Source organism: Perca flavescens, chromosome 4 (assembly GCF_004354835.1).
Source record: "Perca flavescens isolate YP-PL-M2 chromosome 4, PFLA_1.0, whole genome shotgun sequence".
Lineage (NCBI taxonomy): Eukaryota > Metazoa > Chordata > Actinopteri > Perciformes > Percidae > Perca > Perca flavescens.
In genome coordinates, this window is record NC_041334.1 from 31083501 (window position 1) to 31102652 (window position 19152).

A 19152-nucleotide genomic window follows, 5' to 3' on the forward strand; every position below is an offset into this window, starting at 1 on the left:
TAAAAAATGGTTCATGCTGTAGGAGGCAAAAGGGGTGGCTATATTTTCCTGAAATGACAAACAAAAGTGCAATGACATACCAATAGAAAATGCAGTATTATATAAGTATATACTTCAACAACTCTTTCTATTAAATATTTTTAATAGGCCATGAATGTACTTCCCTACGCATTTCAATATGATCTCCTCTGTGATTGGTCAGACTTGTCATGAATATTCCATAGACCCGGAAGTGGGGCGGTACTGCTGTTTTGCTGTCGAGTCACCTCTGTCAGGATGGAGGAAAACGAGCTGCTATCATGCTGAAAAACGAAGGATCCCGACAACCAAGCATCATCAACCGGGATAGTTAGGCATAAGTCACCGTTTATCTTGACTGCTGTATTGTTTTCTGTAACGCTTTTGCCAAAATGATGGAAGAAATCGACCGGTTCCAAGTACCTCCAGTCAACGGAGAAACACAGCCTTTGGTAAGAGAGGAAAGACAAAAACACATCGTATGCAAATCATTCTTTTGAATGCATACGGCAACATTTAAGTCTCGCTTGTGTGTTTATCGTGACAGCTGTGTGACATAATCTGCGTGTGAGAGCTAACCGATAGCAATCTACAGCTTTGGCACAAACTGGAGCTTTGGGATGGGTGTAGATTGATTTTCTATTATTTCTTTATTTTTTTTTTGATGAAAGGATTGCGGCTATAACATTTTATCTCTCTACATAGAGTTTGCATATATAATACATATGAGAAAATTACAAAATAACAATCCTTCACTTTATTGTATCATTGCAATTCAACTTATGCATTTGAATAAAATCATTATTTCATTTTTTTAAATCCACGTCAGTATGCGCGTTTACATCAAAAGCTGACATTTCCCACTGGCTTCACATTTCGTCATTTGGTGACGTGTTATTTGGTTCGGGATGGCTGTGAGCCCAAATGATAGCGTGAACAGGAGCTCTGTCCACACCAATACTGCAGACTACAACCCTCGGGATGGTTAGCCCGAGCAGGCCCATAGTAAGAGAATCTCCCCTCCCATTGGTTGATTATATCACAGACCTGCCAGTAAAATTAGAATCTATACGCCTCAAGAGTAGCCAGTCATGACAAATGTTTTCTTTACTTCATTCTCCATCGCACTGTTTATAAGGGTATATATTTCTCTGTGTTTGAATGCCAGGATAATATAGGCCCAACTTGCACACTGGACAAGATCTGACATGATAAGTCATGGCCACCAATAACTTACTTGAACCACTTCTCTTATTCCCTGGATTTCATTTTAAGTTTAAGTTTTTATTTCAGCAATAGGCCTACAGCTTTTTATCACCATAGATAGTTCTGATACGCCAGCCTTATTCTCAACTCTTAAAAAAAAAAAAAAAAAAAAAAAAAAAACAGTCTAAAACAGCTGTCCCTTTTTAAAAATAAAAGAGTTTTCCTTAGGGGGTTTAGGCAAAAGCAGAGCTCCGAGTTCTACTGTTCATTATCATACCCATGATGCCCCAGCCCTCCTACCCGCGAGGCTAAACAACAGCAGAAATAACACAAGAACAGACATTCTCTACTACAGAAAGTCTTCTTCTTCTTTCATATGCAGCAGCAATTGCCTCTCCTTATGAAGATTTAATCAGTCTGCTCTCGTGTTTCATCCAGTAAGACTTCCATGGAATAAAAACCAATATCAGAGAGACACATGGATTGTGGCTGCAGTGTGTCTTATGTCAGCTTATATCCTAACGCTCGAATTGAATAGTTTATTCCTTATCACGTCATGTAATTATCATGCCAGAGTCAAACAAAAATGTGGGTCTCTTAAGTGAATACCTGTTATCTTTTGCAGTTTCAGCCTCTGAAACAGTCCCTCACTTTACATGTAAACCATGACTGATTGTGTCGGATCACAGTTGCTGTTGCACACACGGCTCTGCATGCTCTTAATGCTAATAACTTCATTGTGATTCCTAAACAGCATCAATACGCTTGGCACCTGCCTCCTTGTTGAGAATATATTTCACACAATAAAACAGCTTTTTATAGATTTTTGATTTGAATCACTGAGTTATTGTCTATTATTATCAAAGCTGTTTCAAGCTCCAGATTGTGAATGTTAACTTGCAAATCATTTTTTACCTACATGGTATTCCAATAACTACCCTTTTACAAACCATCCCATCATTAAGCACAAGGACATTTGAGAATGATTACTGTAGACTGAATCTAATTATGACAGATGCAGCCCAGTTAACATAGTCATAAGCATTTGACTGTGTTATTGGTCACCTGATGAATCAGCCTACACTGCTATTGGCCAGTGGGAGGCTGTGATGTATGTATATCGCTTGGTGTCTGTGCTGCGTCAGCAACCTTGTGGCTATTCATCATCAGCAGCAATAAGAGTTGTAGGACAGGGTGATGAAACTGATACACTAAGAGGTCATCCCATTTATATGTGTATGTGTGTATACATGTTTTTGTCAGTGTTGCCAAGTCCGCTTATTATAAGCGAATTTGGGCTTGTTTTTCTGTAAAGTCGCTTACAAATATTGGTGGTCGCGTTTTTTGGGGTTTGTTTCTAAAGTGTAGTTGCTTATTTGGGCTTGTTCCCAGCTCCACAGTAAGTTGTCAAGCAGATATGTAATTCAAACATAGGAGTTTATCTTGCCTGTTCCCTCTGTCCCTCCGCTTTCCCCATACACACAGGACACAGCAGAGTTTTTTTCCCACCCACATCCTGCTTCTAATTGGCTCTGACCCAGATGGCAAAGAGTACTAGCCAATCAAAGGCAGAGCGGGGCAATCTGTTTTTTTCTGTTTAGGAAAACGTCAGTGAGTGATGAGAAAGATAATTGTGTTGTTATTCTTCATAGACCAAGCCTCATCCTCACCTGTTCAAATGGTTTTGACTGGAATGGTTTTTAATCCACTTTAGTTTATTTAAGTATTTTCTAACTCACTCATTTGTTTATCAAAGCAGGAGCCACTTTATTGCTGTGACCTAAAATTATCAATAATTTCTCCTGTTTCTGGGTTATAGTTATTTAAAAATGGGATCTTCTGCAGTCCCTGCAATAATAAATAAAGAATTTGTGAATTCAGGATGATATTTATTTGTGTGTGCAAATTTTTGTTATCAGAAGTTTACTGTGTATGTAATGTACTTGGTACATCAGTCTGTATTTCATATATATTTCTCAATATATTTCTAATGTTAAATAATGTTAAAAGGTGGTTTAACTCCCTATTGTAGTCATTGTCCTGAAGCTCAGGGGGGAGAAAAATAAATACACGGATTGTAAAACCGTGCACACTGTATTTATTTTTCTCTTCCCAGAATCTAGTGGGGCTCCGTAGAAAAAGTTGCTTGTTTTCACAGGCCTGGTTGCTTATTTGTCTCACGAGATCTGGCAACACTGGTTTTTGTGTGATTAAGTGCAGGTGTATGTGAATGCATGTTGAAGGTCAGGGCCACTACACAGGTTTGACTTTTAATAGCAAAATCAATGTGTCACCCCAAATGTCATAGGCCATGTCTTAATCATTCGTCAACGACTGTCAGCACTCACAAATGGTTTTACTGGGAACTATTGGTTCTTAATGTATGTTTTTAATGGCCTATTTGGATTTGGCCCTCTTGAGATAACTGTTGTGACTGCCTTTTCAGCAAAGTGGTGCACATAAGGACTTATTGATGTCTGGGAACTTTTGGTAGCAATCTTTTTAGGCCAAACTTTAGACTGATTTAGTGGAAGCTGTTCTATTTTAATAGGAGTTTTAGCTTGTTTATTGTGGGCAACCCGCTAGTTGCTATCTGAGGCTTCTCATATTCAAGAAGTGGCAGTGAATTCTGTCACAGACAGCTTAATACTGAATCCCTTTTATTATTCACTGCCAGTTCTGCTGACATTTTTCAAAGGGATTTTCTTGACTGACAGTATGACCCTACCTCATCACAGTATCTGTCCATGGTGGAAGGAAAGTGTGGAAAAACAAGAATGAATAAAAAATCCTTTTGGATAAGCCTAACGATCCAAGGGAAGGGCCTGTCACAGAACAGAAAGAGCTCATGTTTGTGCTTGTTACAGTGGGAAAGCCTCATCTGTGTGCTGTGCTTTGATTGCTCCGACTATTGTGCATACCGTAGTCACTGTTGCAGCTCTCATTAATTATTCTAGCTAAATGAACACCGCTTCATAGCCAGATGAGAATAAGACTATTGAATCTGTTGAAGGTGTGTTTGGCCATATTGGGATAGCGGTTTTAAAAACAATCCTCAGCCTGTTATTCATCACTAGTTCTTCTTGTTGAGAAGTGTGGAAATGGAAGGATGTTACTTTTCTTTCACAATAATAGATGGGTTGCTATGGTTGGCTGCTGAGAAACATTTAAGATGCAGTATTAGCTTTTTGCTCTGATGACAATGTAAGTTTTTGTTTAAAATGTTGGTTGTGCCTTAACTTGACATTTCATGTATCTAAATGTGTTGTGCTTTGCTGTTTTTACCAGATTTTGTTGTTGGCAGCTTGTTTTAAATGTGTTACACGAATAAGCTTCTCACTGCCCCTGCTAAACACTCGTTATTTTTTTTGTATTTGTCTCATGGAATTGACCTACATTCCTATAGTATGAAGTGGATTCAGGCATATCTAAGTCTAGACCTATTTATTTTGTAATCCCCCTGCTTTCTTTAACCCTCTGAGGACGAAAGAAGCATGGGCCCGTCCAAACATTGTTTGACAAAACTCCTACTCAAAAATCGACATTACAAAATGCCTTTCATTTCAGACATTTATTTACTATTTTAATCATATATAACCTAAGACTTTGGTAAACTCATTTCAAGCACCGAAAACAATCCGTCCAACACATCACAAATTAAGGTTTGTTTTGAAAAGAGATTTAAGAAATTTCAAAAAGCCAACGTCAACGTTTCAGCTTTACCGCCAAATTATCTCTTTACACATTGCTCTAGAAAAAAATGTGGGTGTCACTATACGGAAAGCTGAGTTTGTTCTGAACATTTTGATATGAAACACGTTGGGATCGGTTTTATGCAAATACCTTAAAAAGGTAAATTAAAGAAGATATGTGCAAATGCCCTTAGACCTCAGAGGGTTAAAGTCACTTTAGATTTTATGATTAAAAAAAAAAACATTTTATGAAGTATAAACACACCTAGGCCAATTATGTGTCTTTTAGGTACCCAACACTTTAATTAAACATTCTATTTTATATTATTAAAACATATTTATAAAAGTAGTATACTGTATGTCAGTAAAGCAGTTAAACCTTATATGAATTTTCAACTTTAACTGTAAAGTTCTTAGTTTCAACTGCAGTTATTTAGTTTAGCTTGGAGGATCGTTTAGATATAGCAGCCATTTCTCTGGAGAGAATACAGGGTTGTTGAAAGCCAAATGCCGTCGTCCATGTGGCCTGTGGAGACCCTCAGAGTGCAACAAGGGGAGGCCTGTAGGATCAACATAATGTGGAGCTCTGTCAGCAGAGCAGGCCAAGCACTGCCCAGCTCCCCTCTCTCAATCTGGGGAAACCGTGGCTCCAACAGTAACCCCCTCTCTTCTCCCACGGCCTTCTCCCCATGCCGTCACTGCTCACACATAAAAGAGACCGAGCCAGCGACATAGACAAAACACTCAAGCCTATTGATGCTGCAAACCAGGCAGCTACAGTATAGTAGCACATAGAATTAGAATTAGGAAATCTTGCCAGGGCAATGGACACAAGCAGGTTCTAAAAAAAGAGTGGATTTTCTGGGCTATGTGGGCCTGTGGTAGCCTGGTGTTAAATCAGTGGGTGATGAGTTGATTGTGCCCTCAGTACTGTTTTCAATTTTAGGTGCCCAAAGGAAGTATTACACAAGTTCATTTGAATTGTATAACTAGAAAACAGATTGGGTCCAAATGTAATCCCTGTCAGCTACTGAATTAGCAAACAATGCCGTCTCTGAAGAAACAGGACCCTAGGATATATTTCTGAAATATATGAGATTGTACTAAAATAATATGTCATCTGTTAGTTTTAATGTTGTTATTTAGTCCTATCAAAGCTAACGTGCTCTGTACTTTGCCTTTTTTTATTTTTCTAGGACCCAGCAGCATCCTCCACCTCAGAGACCGACCCTGACACCAAGGGAGAGACTATGGCCATGAACTACAAGCCCTCACCACTGCAAGTCCAAATAGGTATCCCAACTGACACACTGCAAATCAATACATGGCATGACTTTGCACTCTGTAATCAAGGTTTAACAGTAAGCAGTGGCAAATAATGCGAAGCCCTCGTAGAATGGAAAGGGTTAGGGTTAGAATTTTAACACTTTTGTGCATGAAATTTGCCATGTGGATCCCACAGTATGCAAATTCCATTCAGGTCAAAATAAACACAAACATTCTGTTCGTCATTAGTTTATATCCAGTACCAAACAATATTTTGCGGAGTATTGTATGTCCGTGAAATTGTATTCCCCAGCATTGCAATTTACTTCTGCTGTCAGAGGTGTCGGAACGTTTTTTTTAAGCTGCCTCTGTTGTTGTTCCGCCGCAACACTGTCAAAGCCTTTGTCACACTCAGGATTTCTCATTTGTATTTAGTCCAAAGGGCTCTGTTCCAAAAAAGTTAGCTGAATAGTATTGTTTCCTGAAACTCACCAGTCAATAGCTCCAAAATATTCGGTTTTGTCAAAGGATTACATCCTCTAAAACACATTTAAATTGAATTAAAGGTCCTGCCTGTGCTGGCTATACAGGCTGTAAACTGTATAGCAGTTGTATAACAGGTAAAATGACTAAAAGCCAGTTTAACATATTTGATTATCGTTATTAACAAACAAAATCATATAAATCTACAGCTGATGGTCATGAAGTTGACATGTATTGATGTATTTACTGATGACCTCACATCCTATGGTTGCCCAGAGAAACAGAGGGACCTTGCCAGGAAGGGATCAGTGAAGAATGGCACTGTGGGAAGTCCTGTCAATCAACAACCCAAGAAGAATGCCAGGACAAGGTAACCGCTTCAAATGCCTACTTGTTTCCTGTGATGGTGACCAACTTGACATCAAATGGCATACTTATTCACAACAAAGCTTTTTAGAGAAGGGGATGTTTTCGTGGGTGTGATAAATAAAAAGGCTGTGCACTGAGCATAAACCCAGTATAACCAACAGCACTGACAACTGGATCATCTGTCTGTCTAATCCCACTCCCTGGTGGATTAGTGGAAATATTAGAAAGGTTACCGACTGGTCTGCCCTCCGAGTCTCAGACGGGAAAAGATATCTGGAAACGCCTGCAGTCTGAAGGCTACAGATTAGCCCCAATTTTTGTGTCTTTGTGGCCTATAAGAAGAGCGCCAATTATCTTGTTTCTGTGTTACATGATTTGAAATGTTTGGAAGTATTGTTGTGGGTGATTCTGTAACAATGCATTGCACTGCTTGGGGAAAAAATGTAAAAGACTTTGGTTGATTGTTGAATGCTTTTTCAAGTTTTGTCTTCTGTCTTCTGCGTGTTGTCTTTGTGTTCCGTCTCGTTTTCTGTGCCCATCTTCAGGTTGGTGGTGCCAAACAAAGGCTACTCCTCTTTAGACCAGAACCCAGATGAGAAGCCCCTGGTAGCACTGGACACTGACAGGTATGTACATTATTTAGTATAAGTTTTATTACTAAAATATGACACGGTTAGAAGAACAAACTTTTCAGGCCGACCTAAAAAGGAGAAAAAATGGGATATTTGCTAACTTGTAGTTTTCTATGTCCCACTCTGTCATAATGGTACATTAATCCATAGAGCAACTTGAGAGAGTTCTTAACAGACGGGATCCTAAAAAGGGGGCAAAGCCTCTCCCAGGGCGCCGGATTAGAGGATAGCGGGGTGAGGATTTGGACAGGGAAAAGCGGCTCAGAGGGAGTGCTCGCTTGCACCCTGTAACAGCAGGTCTGCATTTGACACAAATGAGGCCCACCCTTTGTGCCCTCCATATGTTGCTACACTAGGGAAACTCTTGTGTGAAATGAGCACTCTGGAAGCCAACCAGGCTTACATCATGTACTGCATCGTACACACCCTCTGACAGGCTTTCTGACTCACAGTCACACAGGACCCCCGTTTGTTTATTGTCCACATTTTAGATTCACGTGCAGAGACTTCGCACAATGTCGCTCTGTTCTGTTTGTTTACAGTGTACAAAAAGGCAGATTACTCATTTGAAAAAAGCAGCATTAGCATGATATTACTACTCCTTAGATCACATTTTATATAAGGAATGTTGACCTGTATGTTGTTGATCATGTGCCACAGTATTTTAAAGGGGACTTGGCATACCTTGTTTTAATGTATAAGAAAATAAATAACCCTGATGATGTCACCAGGGTTATTTAGAGACTAAATAGAGACTAAAATACAGAAAGTCTGCATTACAAACTGGGACCAGAGAGTTTGAAAGACTTGGGCATTTACCAGACAGGAAGGGTAGAACAAAAGAGCTTACAGAAATGCAGGATCCAGCATTTTGTAGGCTTGCTTGACCCATACTTAGACTAAAAGTCAGGATATCTCAACCTCTGCTACTTCAATTTTAAACCGTTATTTAAAAATCTGACTGAGTCAACCAGCAATACTAAATTGCAAGATTACCCCTTTAAACATTCAGATGTCATTTTCCTATTTTTGACTATTATTTGCACCCTCGTCATTTGAGACGCTTGTGTCTAACTGCTGCCGTCTCCTGTCTTTCAGTGATGATGACTTTGACATGTCCAGATACTCCTCATCAGGATACTCCTCAGCCGAGGTGAGATGTCTGAGGGACCAGGTATCTATACACGCATTATACTGTTTCACAGCATCATTTGCTGAATCCACAAACATCACCACCTGATCGCCCACTTCCATTGTCACACCCCTCACACCAGGTATATGTGCACCCATTGGAAAAAATGTATTCTGGTTCCTCCAAGGATTCCTATTCCTCTGTAATTATTTCTCCATAATTCTCATCCAAATTCCTGTTCATTTCTTCCTCTTAGAGTAGAATAATTTGTGTTTGTTTGTGCTTCTTGCCTAACCCCACTGCCAACAATGACCTGCCTGATGTATGTAAAAATTAATTAATTTGGACCCACCATGTTTTGGAATCTATAATGAGATTTTGTAGAACTTTTAGAAACTAATTTAACTAACAAGGTCATTCCTAGCTCAAGGATTTGTCAAAATTGTCACAAAGCTCTGCTGATGCCATGTCTCGTCTCTTTTGCAGCAGATCAACCAGGACCTGAACATCCAGCTCCTAAAGGATGGGTACCGGCTCGATGAGATCCCGGATGACGAGGACCTGGATCTAATCCCCCCCAAAGCAGTCAACCCCACCTGCATGTGCTGCCAGGCTGCTCCCTCAACAGCCTGTCAAATTCAGTAGCAAACCCCCCCCCCCTCAAAAAAACAACAACAAAAAACAACAACAACTACTGACCCGAGTGGCAGCAAGGAGGAAAAACTATCGACTGGCAGTGGCACAAAGGGAAATTAAGAAATGGAGACAGGTCAAGTCTTGAGAAAAGAGTCAATATGTACAGTATCTTTGCACGTTCCTCCTATGGTAGGATCTGTGCATCTTACTTGATTGATGGCAGAAACATTACCTCTAAGGAAAACATGTTACTTTTGCTTCTTCTTCGTTTGACTTCCATTTCATGCTTGGGGATATTTTGGTTTACAAGGACCATGAGGGATTGTGCGACATTGTGGAAGAACGCAAACAAAATCGGTTGACTGGAATGAATGCATGACAAGGTGACATTGCTGTGACAGTGCATCATCCATTGAATCTACTTCTTCTACTCGTGTGTCATTGACGGTCAGATTCGATAGACAAGAAGAGATTGGGAGTTTTGTAGTGGCCATTTTTTTTTTTTTGTTCTCTCTTTATCCTTTCTTTCAGCCAGTCTGCTTTATCCTTCGGTGTATATACAGTATGTGTCAAACATGAAAATGACCTGTGTGTGTCTAAATATGTCCAAGAAAGTAGTGCTAAACCGTCAATCTGCTGACAAAACACTAATGCTTACACTCACTACACTATAAGTTATTCCAGTTTTCTTTTTCAAGTTTGTCTGTTAGAGTACACCATGGCTGTACTGCTTTATTATTTCAAATTCAGTTAAAAGAAGCTGAAAACAAATAGTTTTGCATGTTGCCTGTTAACGCTGTGTCCGAATGACCCGCTTGTGCAGATGATTAATCACTTTTTATTGAAATCTAAACACAACCTGGTGCCGATGAGACATTATGTGAGGCGTTCTTTTTAAAAAACGTCAAGTTAGTAATGTTTAGGTTCACCCACTGTAATATCAGTAGATATAGAGAAACTATTATTAGAAACTGCTCATGAGTTAGTGCAAACTTTCTTCGTGTTTGTCCATGTTAGCCTCAACATGAGTGGATGTGTAAGAGGAGCACAAAGCACTCATCACCAGTGAATGTGGTTACAAAGTAATAATAATAAAAGGTTTAGAATATGTGCAAATACATAGAAAGTTGTGCAATTTTGGCCGTACCTGTTATGGATTCTGAAGAATGTTCTGAAGAATCTATAAAGTGATTCCTTATTGCCTGGATGGAAATGAAATGGGATTTTTGTTTTCATAAAAAGACACAAGTTTTGTTTTAAGTGTATTTGGTTTGTATGGTTGTACATCTGCGCATATTCCCCTAGAGTTTTAATATAACCAATTTGTCTGAACTGATTTGGGGACAAGAACTTATGTAGCACCGGACACAGCTGTGTATTGTCGATGCTTTATGCCAATGGATGTTTCCCATAATGTTGAAAAGGAAGTAGCCCTTCTCGTTAGGAAGAACTGAATGCATACTGTCTATTTGTCATGTTTACATCTCTAAAGACATCTCTAGAGCTCTACACACATCTGTTTTCTAGTAGATTGTGATAAAAGTCTCTTGCATGTGAATCCGCTCTAAAACAAATGACGGTAGAAGATCAGGCTGGGTTTCCCAAAAACACAAAACATTGTGACTAGTATGACACCTGGAAAACAGTTTCTAGTTAATATAACTTAAGCCTAGATAAGCTCTTATATCTGGTAATATAACTGCAGCTCTACATATTTGTGCACTTTATGGTGTGGTATAAGTTTTTCTCTTATGGTAACGTTCGGGATATTCTTTTGACTCATGTACAAAGGATTTGAGATCAAGATGTGAAATTACTTCTGAAATACTGTGGCATCAACCATGAACAATCTTATCTTGATTATCTTATTGGATATGTTGCAGTGTTTTGGGGAAACTTTGCATTAATCCTGCTCTGCTCATTTTGCTAGCACGTTTACAATTTACAACAAAATCCATGCAATAACGACTGCAGCAAAAGATACAGTGTGTAATGTATGAGTCCAAATGACTGCATCTCTTTGAGCTGAGAGAGTGTTTGGAGAAGTGCCAGATCTGCAAGCATACATGTAAGCATGGTCAAGGAAGGAAGGCATGTTTTTGCTCTGGTCAAAGGAATGAATGAATGAATAGTACCATAAGTGGATAGTAAACTGAACTAAAGCTATTTGGAAAGAACAAAAATGCTAATTCTACCCTGTAAGAGGGCATCTCCTTTTTTTTTTTTTTTTTTTTACTGATATACTGTACCTGATATAGCCTCAATGTCTCTACAGCATTTGAGCTAGAAAAGAAAACAAACAAATTACATTTCATTTTTAAATAAGGTGCCATTTGTGTAGATAATAAAAATACTTAATTAAGCATTAAGTAGAAAAAAATACATGAATAGTACAGTAGGTCAGGTAATATGTCACTAATGGAGCTACTAGCTGAGGGGTGTGTTGGACCAGTAGCTTAACTGTTAACATTGACATTGAGGGGACTTACTTTCTGATTGACTATGGTGCTGATTTTTGTCTTCTATCGTTAACATCATCCTAATAGATTCACACACACAGACACGCACACACAAACGTGTGGGCTACTGACGGCCAATGTTGTCTCACTCGAGGCGTAGCTACACTAATCTTTTGAGTTCAGAGTCTAAAGTAATGCATTGTAACAGAAGCTATTTATTTGCAGTTGTGTGTTTTTTATTTATTTTTCAAGAATGGAAAATAATTCATGTGCAGACAGTTATTTTTTTTTTTGTCAGGTGCTTATGATGATGATTGTGAACTGGTTCCATTTAGATTTTAACAGTGTCAAAGTTCTGTGTATAGTGCAACATATCAAAAAATAAATATTAGATATCTGATGTGATGTGTTTCTGTTAGTCTTTAATTGTACGTTTTTTACGATAAACCATGTCTAGGTATTTCAGACAGACTGGTTAGGGGGTGAAGTCTCCAATGCAGCCTCAGTTAGTTCTCAAGTGCTCCTGTCTACCAGCTCTTCAGACGGCTTCCAACTGTTGTCCCTGCAGGAGATGAAACAAACAGCTACTGTATGGAGCAGTTTGCCGGCCTCCCACACAGAGTCTCTGCTGCTGATGTGTGATTACCTACTGAGGTGACTGAATGTAACATTGTAGCCAGGAAAGAGAAGATGGGAAGGAGGGATGGATAGATAGGTGGAGAGTAGTGAGTGTGGGGGGTTGGGTATTTGTGATTAGCCTTGAGTTGATCCCTTGGGAGCAGATGGTGAATGGTGGCTTACCTACAGAAGACGCCCTGAATCCCAGGAGCTAGTTTGTGTCCACGCTGCAAGCAGTAGCACTGAAGTTGAAGAAGACGTAGTAAGAAGGCTCATGAGACAGGAGCGCTGGGAGACAGGTGAGGGACATTTCCATGGCCAAAATGGTGCCAGTAGTAGAACATAGCTGACTTAATGGGTTATACATTATTGTAAACTGTGGGAGCTGTGGGAGTCTCCTTATGGATGTCCAGGTTGGTTGAGAATATGGTAGTCTCTAGTAAATGACAAAATGGATGGCCCATCTTCAGCCACCTATTCCTGATGAAGTTGTCAAGGATATCTCTAATAGGAACTGCAAAAATCCTCAGCATGATTTATATAGCATGTCAATTTGAATGTGTCTGGCCTTACCTTACTGTAACATCAACCTTCCCGCATAGATTGAGACCATTACGTAACTCAGGCAGGACGTGACATCATGTTGCTGAGAGACCTGAGTGTAGCCTCCGTGGTGCTGCTCCTCTGTGTCCAGTGTCTGCATGGATCGGCTCTCCCTGCCGTGTCTTTCTATGAGTTCACAGCCTACAGGATGCAACAGTACAACTTGGCACAACACAAGCACGGTATGTTCGGAGAGTAACACTTTATATCCAGTGGTGGAAAATCATGATGTACATTTACTCAAGCTTTGTACTTAAGTACAGTTTTAAAGGTACTTTACCATCCATTTTATTCTGCTTTATACTTGTACTCTGCTACATTTCAGAGATAAATGTATTTTTTACTCCACTATGTTTATCTCATTTAGCCATAGTTACCTCTTTAAAGATTAAAAGATTACATTAAAAAAAATATGATACTCTTACATACAATGCATTGTTAAAGATGTAACCAGTAATTTGACAACATTTTTGGCTTGAGACCCCCTATACAAAACGCAGTGTCTTACAACATTTCCCAAAAAGCAATTAGAGGAAAGTCTGGAGAATGAACATAAATTTGTGGTGACGTTTTTTTTCTTCTTTCCTAACCCATTAAGCATCTTCAAACCACCTAGATGTATCTTGTTAACAATGTTTGTTCACAGTTTATCAAGGTCATTATGATCTATCAGTCAAAACCCTTTTTTTCTTTAGAATGAGTACTTTACCCATTTGATGCTTTAACTTATTTTTGGCTGATAATACTTCTGTACTTCTACTTAACAAGGATTGTGAATGCAGGGTGTGTAATTGAGTTGTAATTGGGACTTTTTCTGAAGTAAGGGATCTGAGCACTTCCACCACTGCTCACCTCACATATTATTTAGCGTCATTTTGTAATGAAATAATTGTGAGAGGTCCTGATTATTGTTACATTTGGTACTCATTCACTGCTAAACACATTTGTACTATCCTTTAATGAAAATGAATATCATGTGTCAGCTCATCTGAGCTACTGTAAACAAAAGGACCTTTATTGACAGATAACAGTTATTGACATTACATTTTTAAATTACATTTTAAAATTAAATGTAATTTTTTCTTAAAGTGTAAAAAGTAAAAGCATGCATTGTGCATTATGTGTTTGTTTAGAGTTTTTAAATATTATATACATTATATTGTTGGATAATTATTACAGATGCACTAATATGTAAAATGGATTTCAATAATTTAACTAATTGAGATGGAGCCAATTTGAGCTATTATTGTGTCTCATGTATAGCAATATATCTCATATCTCATAAGCCTATCATGTTTGCATGTAAAATCTGAATACAATTTAACATACAATCTATAGCTGTCAGATAAAAGTAGTGGAGTAAAAAAAAATAATACATACATAATCAAAGAGGTTTGAGTTGATATTTGTGTTCGTTTTACCCTCGTCTTTTTGTGTGTCTGCTGAGGTTGCCGTGGAGCCATCGTGGTGGCGGAGGCACGCTCAGCGGAGGAGCCGGTGCTGACTCGCCGCTGTGTCATCATGAAGGTGCTGGACTTCACCACAGACAAATACCTTGAAGCCCAGAGGCAAAATGCTGCTGCCATCCTGATCCTGCTGCCCAAAAATATCTCCAGTATCCCCCACGACACTGTACAGGTAACAAGTTATCCAGAAACACTTTTGCTCCAGGACATGCTGCAAGGCAACAAGGAAAAAAAAATACAGCCTCTTTTATGATCCATCAGAATATAATATTTTATAGCTTAGTGCTCCAGGGTATTATTTAACAGCTTGCTAAAGTGTTATAATCACCACACCACAGAGTATAATACAATTGCTGTATATGCTAATGAAAGAGCTTTATTCACCACTTCCTTTTTACCCTCGCAGTCCTTCATGGTGAGTGAGAGTAAAGCCTTGCTTAAGGAGACGCTCATGCCCGTGTATGTGGCACCTGAGGATGAACAGCTGCTTTACATGTACGATGAGGTCAAGCAAGCTGCAGCCACCCGGACCTCATCTATATTTGTCAGAGGTGAGAGGAGCAAGGGCATATTACATTTTACTGTAAGGAAGCTGAAAAACAATACTACACTGAGGTTTGTATGCTTTCATTTTGGCAGTCCTCCGAAGCATGGTCACAGCTACGGCCTTTCAGATCTTAGTGAGCAACAGTGTCCCTATTAAGGGCTTCACTGACAACGCCATCGCCACACTGGAGGTGAGTATGGAACTACGCAGAACAGAGGAGTAAAAACCTTTGATTGACATTCTTTAAATTTCAGTCAAACCTGATTAGTTTAGCTTGTGATTGGTCCTCAGTCCTGCACTGTATAACTGGTGATGTTTATTCCAGGGGGTGCTTCCCGGAGCAGGGGAGGATGCACCCACTATTGTCATCACTGCCCACTATGATTCCTACGGGCTGGCACCAGTGAGTCACATAAAAATGATGAAAAACAATTTCAGCACTTTCAGTATAACACTGTGTTCAGTGGTGGGGTGGTGATGGCGCAGTGGCTATGACGCATGGCTTTGGTGTGGGACATCTGGTTTCAATTCCCACTGTGATACATCAACCAATGTGTCATTGAGCAAGATACTTAACCCCTAGAGGTGTGCAACCTCTGATATATAGCAATTGTAAGTCACTTTGGATAAAAGCATCAGCTAAATGACATGTAATGTGATGGAATGTTCTTGCATATGTGTGTTTTTGTGTGTAACACAGTGGTTGGCATATGGAGCAGACTCTAATGGCAGTGGGGTCACCATCCTGCTCGAGTTGGCACGTCTCTTCCAGAAGCTTTTTAGTAGCCCAAGTACCATACCACCGTGAGTTACAATTCTCTCCATAGAGGGACCTTTTAACATTTAACCTTAAAACATATGCTATTTGGTCATTCATGTCTCCAAAGCACCCAGTAATGCTAACAGTGTTAGCGCTAGAAGCTATGAGAGCATACATTTTTATTATGGGGTAAAGAAAATAACATGATAATCCTTATATATGCTGCTAGATAAACCAGTAAAAGACATACTAGTAGTGTTTGGTCCATTCAGGATAAAATGCTTGACCGTAAGACAATTTTCACATTTGTTTTTGGTCTTTTAGATATAATTTAATGTTCTCCTTAACCGGGGGAGGAAAGTACAATTTCCTTGGCACAAAGAGATGGATTGAAGAGAATCTGGACCATGCTGGTGAGTCTCTGGGCTTTGGGACCGACGCTCTATCAAACATATGGAAATTGGTCCACAGCACTTCAATATCTGGTTTATTCCATTTGTTTATTAATCCAGTTTGATTTATTTCATCCAAACCTTTTTTTTAATCTCCAGAGACCAGCCTGCTCCATGACAATGTGGAATTTGTGCTGTGTTTAGATACACTGGCCAACAGTGATGAACTGTACATGCACGTGTCCCGCCCTCCTAAACCCGACACTCCCATGCACTCTTTCATGCAACAGCTGGAGGAGGTAACAAGCTTTACTGCTAGGTCCACAATATGGAGTAGGCCTTTCTCAATTTTCATGGACTTAAATGTGTGATAACTCCTCCAGGTGGTGTCCTCCAGATTCCCTCATGTGAAGGTGGGACTGGTCCATAAGAAGATCAATCTTGTGGAGTCCACAGTAGCGTGGGAGCATGAGCGCTACAGCCTGCGGAAGATACCAAGTTTCACTCTGTCACATCTGGAAGACCCCAAATCTGAGCTCCGTGGCTCCATGCTAGACACCATGTAGGTTCTTAATTTGGTTTATAATGATTATGACAAGGTGCTTGAAGGCCTCGTTTACTACGAGATGATATGAAAAGATGATGCAAAGAGACACATCACAGTGGTCTCTGTGTCTTCTCACAGGTCCCAAGTGGATTTCAGGAAAATGAAGCGTAACGGCATCATCGTAGCAGAAGCACTGGCACGTTATATGTACAATCTCTCTGGCAAGGTAATTAAATGCATGAAAAGAGAATGCATGTCTCCAAATACAAAAAACTCTAGTTTCTTGAGTGTATCAGCACTTTAATGTGTGATTAAGCTTAATTATCTTCCACAAGGGTTCACCAAAAGATCTTCAGGTTTTCAAAGGCCAACTGGTAAGTTCCTGGTTATGTTATTAACATGCAAAGACAAGTACTGACCTCTGGTGTTAGTTTGTAGGCATTGCAGAGTGTTTGCGTCTTCAAAGGCCTAGGTCTGCAAAATAACCGTAGCTTGTTCATTTGATTAAGTTAAAGATCGGGGGCATTGGAATAAGACCATTTATTTAGATAAATTTGGACTGTAAAGTGTAAAAAAATTATTTAAATATTAATTTCTACTGGTAATTGAAAAAAAGCAATGTGAATTTCAAATTAGGTTTTTCATAAGTAAAGAGTGGGACTCCTTGACATACAATTATTTAAATTTTTATGTGATGGCACATAAGATGTTTTCTACATTTGTCTTTTTTTCTTGCCACGTCTAAATTCTTGAGGACTTTCACGACGGTCGTATGTCCAGTCTGATGTCCTTCCTGACGTCAGTTCCTCGAGCCACCCAGCTGCTGGACAAGGAGCCCAGTCACATGCTGCTGGTTAACTCACTGGAGCACGAGTTCAAACGTTACCTGCAGCAAGTTCACAGACATGCCTTCCGACAGGACAGGAGGTAAAATGTGGTAGTAGACAACACATACTGTGCAATGCTTTCCTACTGCAGGAAGAAATACAACAATATCACTACTGATTAACTCTATGTATTCATACAGGGACCCTGATATTACCTTTTTTGATCACATGAACCCACCGGTAGTGATGTACAGGTAAATATATGTGTTCATATGCATTTTGTGCATGTGGTAATGTCAATAAGATATTTGGACACTGACACACTTTTGCTTCCAGAGTGAAGCCTGCTGCCTTTGATCTCTTCCTCGGCGGCTGCATTGCTGCTTATTTGGGGATTGTTTACTATACCATTCAGGTTCGGTTATATATCCTTTCATATTGTCCATTCGTATTGTATTGCATAGCACCTTGTACGTTGTCTTATACTTTTAACAGATAGGTAGATGACACTTGACATATCAGGTTTGTTTTCTCACAGTATCTGTCTGTTCTCCATTACAGAATTGTGGTTACCTCTACACAAAGCTCAAAGCTGCAATGAAATCCAAGCACGAGTGAATAAGACTCTGAATACTGAGTCTATGACAAGGCTTTTGAAGTCTGCATTGCACATGTTGGAGCTCTGCTTCACTGGCTGTGCAGAACATGAAAGCAAAGCAACAAGAATCTTCTAAGACTAATCGTATGCACAACTTATAAAGTGTGCATTTGCTTTTGAAATGTATTGCGTCCATAAATCCACTGTACTGTAAACCATTTCTTTTATGAACAAACTGGAATTTTGAGAGATGTACTGTAAACACAATGAATAAAGGAGGAGTTTGAGATTTGCCTCGCGTCAAAGTATAGTGTAGAAGGGAGCACAAACTACAGACTGGATTTGATTTGTGCATCTGTAAAAGGCGTTGCTGCCGCTTCATTACTATGATTCCCCATGTCCTCTGCTCTGCATCTGTTGACATGGATTTGACTGAGCTTCACATGGCTGTCAAACAAGGCCCAGGCACTGCAGCGAGATGAACAGCCAGTTCCTGTCACAGATAACTCAGTGGAGACACAAAGGCACCCTACAGCGCTTAGTGAATTATTGATGCTCACATGGCATGCTGACAGTGAATAGAGGTGACCCTGGGTGGTGGTGGTGGTGATAGTGGGAGATTCTTAGAAATCCCATCCCTCCTCTGGTTTGTTCCAGTTCTGCAGATCCAATAAGATTCTGTTTTAACTACGAGGTGGCTAAACAGCTGGGAGCTGAGCCTTTTATTTGAGATCAGTGCTGGATGGTTTGTAAAGGCCCTGGGAGGGAAGTAGGTCATGGACAGTGACCCAAAGTATGTGTGTCTCTGCAGGGGGCCTGGGACTATTAGAAGGGAAGATGAGTGGCCGAGTGCTCAGGTAGCACAGAGAGATGTTCTGGTTCAGCAAGGATGCTCTTAACC

At 39.7% G+C, this 19152-nt stretch overlaps 2 protein-coding genes across 5 annotated transcripts; both read left to right on the top strand.

The window, feature by feature from the left end:
* The first annotated feature begins 52 nt into the window (after positions 1–52).
* On the top strand, positions 53–10770 carry fam219aa (family with sequence similarity 219 member Aa). 4 transcript variants are annotated; one of them, XM_028575689.1, is made up of 6 exons: positions 53–470; positions 6113–6209; positions 6942–7035; positions 7580–7660; positions 8765–8840; positions 9285–10770. In XM_028575689.1, exons 1-6 carry the CDS (start codon positions 411–413, stop codon positions 9441–9443), a joined length of 567 nt encoding a protein of 188 aa, XP_028431490.1. In that variant the 5' UTR covers positions 53–410; the 3' UTR covers positions 9444–10770. The 4 variants fall into 4 exon arrangements, with proteins under 4 accessions (XP_028431490.1, XP_028431493.1, XP_028431491.1 ...); XM_028575692.1 differs by having other exon boundaries at positions 54–470; positions 8765–8819; positions 9288–10770; XM_028575690.1 differs by having other exon boundaries at positions 55–470; positions 8765–8819.
* Positions 10771–12686: 1916 nt separating this feature from the next.
* Positions 12687–18498, top strand: zgc:109965 (Nicalin-1-like). The gene is made up of 16 exons (XM_028576736.1): positions 12687–12810; positions 13114–13296; positions 14562–14752; positions 14987–15131; positions 15220–15317; positions 15453–15530; positions 15828–15931; positions 16212–16300; positions 16439–16578; positions 16663–16841; positions 16965–17052; positions 17162–17200; positions 17581–17753; positions 17854–17907; positions 17990–18068; positions 18215–18498. The coding sequence occupies exons 2-16, from the start codon at positions 13152–13154 to the stop codon at positions 18269–18271; spliced, it is 1659 nt and encodes a 552-aa protein (XP_028432537.1). The 5' UTR covers positions 12687–12810; positions 13114–13151; the 3' UTR covers positions 18272–18498.
* Positions 18499–19152: the final 654 nt, after the last annotated feature.

Coding starts and splice junctions, on each gene's coding strand:
- zgc:109965 (XM_028576736.1), top strand. CDS start 13,152: ATGTTGCTGAGAGACCTGAGTGTAGCCTCCGTGGTGCTGCTCCTCTGT. Junction 14,753..14,986: donor TCCCCCACGACACTGTACAG/GTAACAAGTTAT, acceptor TTACCCTCGCAG/TCCTTCATGGTGAGTGAGAG. Junction 17,053..17,161: donor TGTACAATCTCTCTGGCAAG/GTAATTAAATGC, acceptor ATCTTCCACAAG/GGTTCACCAAAAGATCTTCA.
- fam219aa (XM_028575689.1), top strand. CDS start 411: ATGATGGAAGAAATCGACCGGTTCCAAGTACCTCCAGTCAACGGAGAA. Junction 6,210..6,941: donor ACCACTGCAAGTCCAAATAG/GTATCCCAACTG, acceptor ATGGTTGCCCAG/AGAAACAGAGGGACCTTGCC. Junction 8,841..9,284: donor TGAGATGTCTGAGGGACCAG/GTATCTATACAC, acceptor TCTCTTTTGCAG/CAGATCAACCAGGACCTGAA.